The sequence below is a fragment of the Corvus brachyrhynchos genome, unplaced genomic scaffold (genome assembly GCF_000691975.1).
Source record: "Corvus brachyrhynchos isolate BGI_N302 unplaced genomic scaffold, ASM69197v1 scaffold245, whole genome shotgun sequence".
NCBI classification, from domain to species: Eukaryota; Metazoa; Chordata; class Aves; order Passeriformes; family Corvidae; genus Corvus; species Corvus brachyrhynchos.
This window is the reverse complement of record NW_008238988.1, coordinates 863341-868035: the sequence shown is the minus strand read 5'-3', so window position 1 is coordinate 868035 and position 4695 is coordinate 863341. Positions and strand designations below refer to the sequence as shown.

At 50.6% G+C, this 4695-nt stretch overlaps 1 protein-coding gene across 2 annotated transcripts; it reads right to left on the bottom strand.

Moving 5' to 3' along the window:
* ZBTB25 (zinc finger and BTB domain containing 25) lies at positions 1 to 4689 on the bottom strand. 2 transcript variants are annotated; one of them, XM_008637266.2, is made up of 3 exons: positions 4585 to 4689; positions 4113 to 4292; positions 1 to 2973 (listed from the first exon to the last, which is right to left on the bottom strand). In XM_008637266.2, the coding sequence occupies exons 2-3, from the start codon at positions 4283 to 4285 to the stop codon at positions 1839 to 1841; spliced, it is 1308 nt and encodes a 435-aa protein (XP_008635488.1). In that variant the 5' UTR covers positions 4286 to 4292; positions 4585 to 4689; the 3' UTR covers positions 1 to 1838. The 2 variants fall into 2 exon arrangements, with proteins under 2 accessions (XP_008635488.1, XP_017594323.1); XM_017738834.1 differs by lacking the exons at positions 4113 to 4292; positions 4585 to 4689 and adding an exon at positions 3567 to 4092.
* Between the last annotated feature and the right edge of the window lie 6 nt (positions 4690 to 4695).

The window sequence follows — 4695 nt, the reverse complement described above, 5'->3', positions numbered from 1 at the left end:
TGCGTTCACACCAGAGCAGCTTTAATGGGTACACACAGCAAAAGGAGCACTGGGGCTAGCAGGGAAGCACACCCCAAACCACAGCCTGCATTTTGCAACATCATCTCGGAAGGCTCAGGGACTGTTTGTTTTGCCCCTTTGTCTTGAAACACTATTTGGCAGCTCTCAGTAGGCAATCCATCCCCTGGAGTGTGCAGCTCCTTGCCCAGGAGAAGCAGCAACCACCCTTACAAAGACCTCAGATGGTCTTTTAATTCAGCAGTGATTTAATTGCAGCTCTTGCTCCAGGACAATATCAAAGACAGCTCAAGGGTCCCGACTACAAAGAGCTTTGGAGCAGGCGCGCTGACAGCAAACTGTTCTCACCATTGTTCAGGCTCCCCGTTTCCAAAGGCAATGACTTGGCTCCACCAGGACTGGCAGGAAACCTCCAGTTTCTCAAAAACTGGGTAATGAGATTACAGGAGCAGCTCACGAGGCTTTTGCTCTGTGCTGCACAAGAGACCTCTGCGCTCTAAGAACTCGGTGTGCCTCCTCGGGGCCTTCTGATTAACAGCATCTCTGAGGGATGAGCTGCAGCCCATCTGGTGGGAAGCCTGGGATATTTCAGCTGAAAAGCTAGAGAGGGATAAACTATGAATTCAACAGGAATATGTGCAATTTTAACCCCCTCTTGGATAAGATATTACCCTTCAGATAACAAGTAATGATAAATGAAGAGCTGGATGTGGCTTTGAGCAACCTGGTTTAGTGGAAGGTGGCCCTGCCCATGGCAGGGGTGTTGGAACTAGAGGATCTTTAATGCCCCTTCCAGCCCAAACCATTCTGTGACTACATGAAAGGCAAAAAACTTGCATGTTACCATTTCATGGTGACTCTGCAAGCAGAGAAAAAATAACACATTGTGTATTTGCTCTTAGCAAATATACAGATTGTAATATTCAAGAATGTGTTTGCTCCAAGCTGTTTATACACTCCGAAATCATTTTCACGCACAAAATACGTGTGTGGCATTTAATCCTGTGAAGACTTAGGTTAGGATATGCCTCTTCTCAAAGAAGAGCGGACAATCGTTTGCAGCTTTCCTTCCTCCCTGCAGAGAAGACAGGCCAATAATGGAACATGGTGCTAGAGGGGCATCAAAATTTGTCCTTGCTCATGCTGTAGTGGTGAACGAGGGAGGAGTAGGAAGGAGGAAAAACACATGCAAATCCCTGGAGTTTAAAAGTAAATTTAGAAGACAGATGAGGACTCCAGGGCTTGTCAAAATGAAGGTTGCCACCCCTACATCAACACTGCCAACTCCCTTGAAAAGAGCAGCCTTATGGCTGCTGCAAATATTTATGCAGAGATTTATTAACTGCAGTTATACAACATGAACTTCAGGATTCATCTCCTTGAGATATTTATTTTCATTAAAAACAAACTGTTTGGGAAACACAATACGTATTTCCCTCTACACTTCCATCCATCTGGTTTCAGAAGAGCAATTCTATGGGATACAAACAGTCTTAGGCACCACACAGAGTACTAGACAATGTTTAAACCTCACACCCAGCAATACAGTCAACTCCAGTAAAGCAGAGGAGGCATAAGTTCACATTCAGGAAAAACATAACTGACTTACATGGAGGCTTCCAAGGACTTAGATGGGAATTAGCTCGAGTTTAAAAGTTAGAGAAGTAAAAAAAGCAAGTACACAAATCAAAGTACACAGTCCTTCACAGTTATCTCAGAGGTGAGGGGAACAGTGGTTCAAGAAAATCAGCTGCTCAGAGCAGCCACTCCCTAGGTGGAAAATGCCAAAACATCCAGTTTCAGCATCTGAAGGGGGAGAATTACTCTACCAGGATCGTATCAACATTTTCTTGGATGAGATCTGACTCCAGTATGCATTCATCTAAGTGGTCTTGTGACAAACTGGAACTCTTACCCACACTCTCGCTGTCACAGTAAGGGTGAAACCTGGGGGGGGGCCCCCCCAGCCACTGGCAGCGGCTGTACTTGTGCTGCTTCCCTCTGTGCGTGTACATGTGCTCCAGCAGCTGGCTCTTCCGGAAAAATGTGCGGCCGCAGACGGTGCAGCTGATCTTTCTCTTTCTTGAGAAAGAAAAGTTACAGTTCAACTCCACCGGTTCGTGGTCCTTGGAGATGAGGGAGAGCTGCCCGATCTGCAGAGGCTCCAGGTCGTTGCAGCTTGGGTGCTCCAGCTGATGCTCGTCCTCCTTGAGGAGAAAGGCCCCAAGGCGATGGCCATCCCCAGGCTCCCTGTCCTCAGCCAGAGGCTGCACCTCCCCCAGGTCGCTGTTCTCCAGGATGGAAGCTGGGACGCCGAAGGGCAGCGAGCCCGAGACGTGGGTGTGCAGGTGCTGCCGCAGCCCCCCCCGCGAGTCGAAGCGCTCCCCGCAGTAGTGGCACAAGTGCACCTTGAGGCTGCCCTTGGCAAAGACGGGGCTCGCCGCCCCTGGAGAAGGAGGGGTGCAGCTCTGGGACACCACGGGCTCCGAGTCGCACCTCTCCTGCTTTATGGAAACCGAGAGCTTTGGGCGCTCCTCTGCTGGCTTGGCGAGAGCCGCGGGCTGGGCCGAGGGGCGAGCGACCTGCTGGTCCAGGGGGCTGTCGTCCAGGCCGATGGCCAGGGACAGCTGCAGCTGGGGATGATCGCCCTGGGCCACAGACCTGCTGCCTGCCTTGGGCAGGCTCTCCTTCGCTCCCAGGCGCTCCTTTGCCAGCTTGTGTGCCGTAGAGATCTGGATCCCGTACAAGTTGGAAGACTGGACCGGCTCTGGGGAGAAGGCTTGGTTCATCTCGATGGCGATGTGGGAGAGGTGGTCTGCGTGCAGAAAGCGGATGCCCTCCTCCAGTCGGCTCTGGCTGACAGCCTGCTTTGGCCCTTTCCCGGTGTACATGATATGTAACAAGTAACTAAATATGTCAGGCTGGATGTCTGTAGGCTGAATCTTTATGCACTCGCTGAAACAAAACAGACGATTAAGTACATACAGGGATCCAAATCCTGATCCATTACCTGCCCATTTGCTGTGAGAGCGCTTTTATAAGCAGCACTCCCTGGCCAAGCCCTGCAGAAGTGCAGAAGCCCTGTTTGCAAAGCCAAGTGCCTGAGTCTGCATTTATCCCTGTGATTCTGAAGTGTGCACAATTGCACCTGAGGCTGGTACAGGTGACCAGCCCTGGCCAACCTGTCCCTCCCTTGCAGAGCCAGCCGCAGCCGCACGGCACCGCAGCGATGCCATACAAGCTGTGCATCACCAGTGTGTGCCACTCAATTTATTTAAGTAATAAATTCAGCTGCCATTGCTGTGTAATCTTTATGAGCATTGCACTTAAGTGTCAGCAAACAACATCCAGAGGGAAAGGCAGTTAACTCATCTCACTTCCAGCCAAGGGGTGGCACAGCCGATCCTAAAGATTATCTTGCAGAGGTGCTGGAGGCCAAGACCTCCAGGAAGGGGAATGAAGAAGGGTTTAATCCATTACAAGTAGCCAGCCCCAGGTCAGAGGCCAGACCTTAGCACTGCTGTTATACCTGCAGAACCACTCCTGACCTGGCCAGGTGAAGCATCTGAACAACAGCTTGAAATGAATTGATGATCTCAGTCTCGGCCCTTATCTGCAGGAGTCTGAAGCGCAGAACTGTGATAAGGCCACAACTTCTCGATTGTTTCAAGCCTGTGGATCCTGCCAGAAGGGACAGTCTCACCCAGCAAGCCTGACTACACCCTAAAGCAAAGTACTGGACACACTGCACACAGGCAGGAAGTATCAGGATATCCCTGGATTCCAAATCTGCAAGGTTCTCACGGCAGGAAGATGGTGGTACTTACATGCTTTATTTATCTGGTCACACAAATGTCTCATCTCCAAAATGCAGGGTCTGGTGTTGCCATATGCTGACTAAGAAAGTGGTTTTAAAGGGCAGCACGTTCTGCACTGGGATTGTTTAGAGAGCCAAGGCCTGTGCTGGGTTAGGAAAATAATCTCAGGCCATCTAACAGCCCCATTTATACTCTTTTAGACGTCAATATCTTTAGAAAGAAGAAAAAGCAAAATGTTGAGAGCGGTTAAAGGGTAGGAGAGCTGTGTGTTCTTACCTCGTCTGATGAATAAATATCATCTTAAAATAGTTTGAAAAAGCAGCGAGCACCGCTCTGTGGGCTTTGAAGTAAACATCTCCAATGGCAACTGTGCAGTCACACAGAAAGCCAAACTCCCGCTGCATGTTCAGCTGCTGGAGGAGGAGGACGCTGTGGCCGGTGGTATCCATGGTGTGCCTGGGAGCAAGGGAACAAGATGTTCATCTCATTAAGAAATCAGAGAGCTCCCAAAGGCTCAAATGTTGGCTTGTCACCACCGAAACGAGATGGACGCCCGGCACGAAGCCTCTTCCCTCCTCCAGATGGTCCCTGCACCCAATTTAACAGTTTCTCCTTCCAATACCACCGCTGATGCTCAAACCCACGACCAATGAGCTTAAAACCTCTCAGGGACTTTTCCATCTGCCAGCTACACTTAGAGATGCTTCTCCCGCTGATTAACCACGCTCCGTGGGGTGTCAGCACTAACTTTAAACCTGGCTGGCCTTTTCCCTCTGATCTGATGGTGCTTTCTGCTGCCCCGGAGCCGCGGCGGGGGCACAGGGGAGCGGGGCTGAGCCCGGCGGCGCCGCACAGAGGA

Coding starts and splice junctions, on each gene's coding strand:
- ZBTB25 (XM_008637266.2), bottom strand. CDS start 4,285: ATGGATACCACCGGCCACAGCGTCCTCCTCCTCCAGCAGCTGAACATG. Junction 2,974..4,112: donor ATATTTATTCATCAGACGAG/GTAAGAACACAC, acceptor GTTTTGTTTCAG/CGAGTGCATAAAGATTCAGC.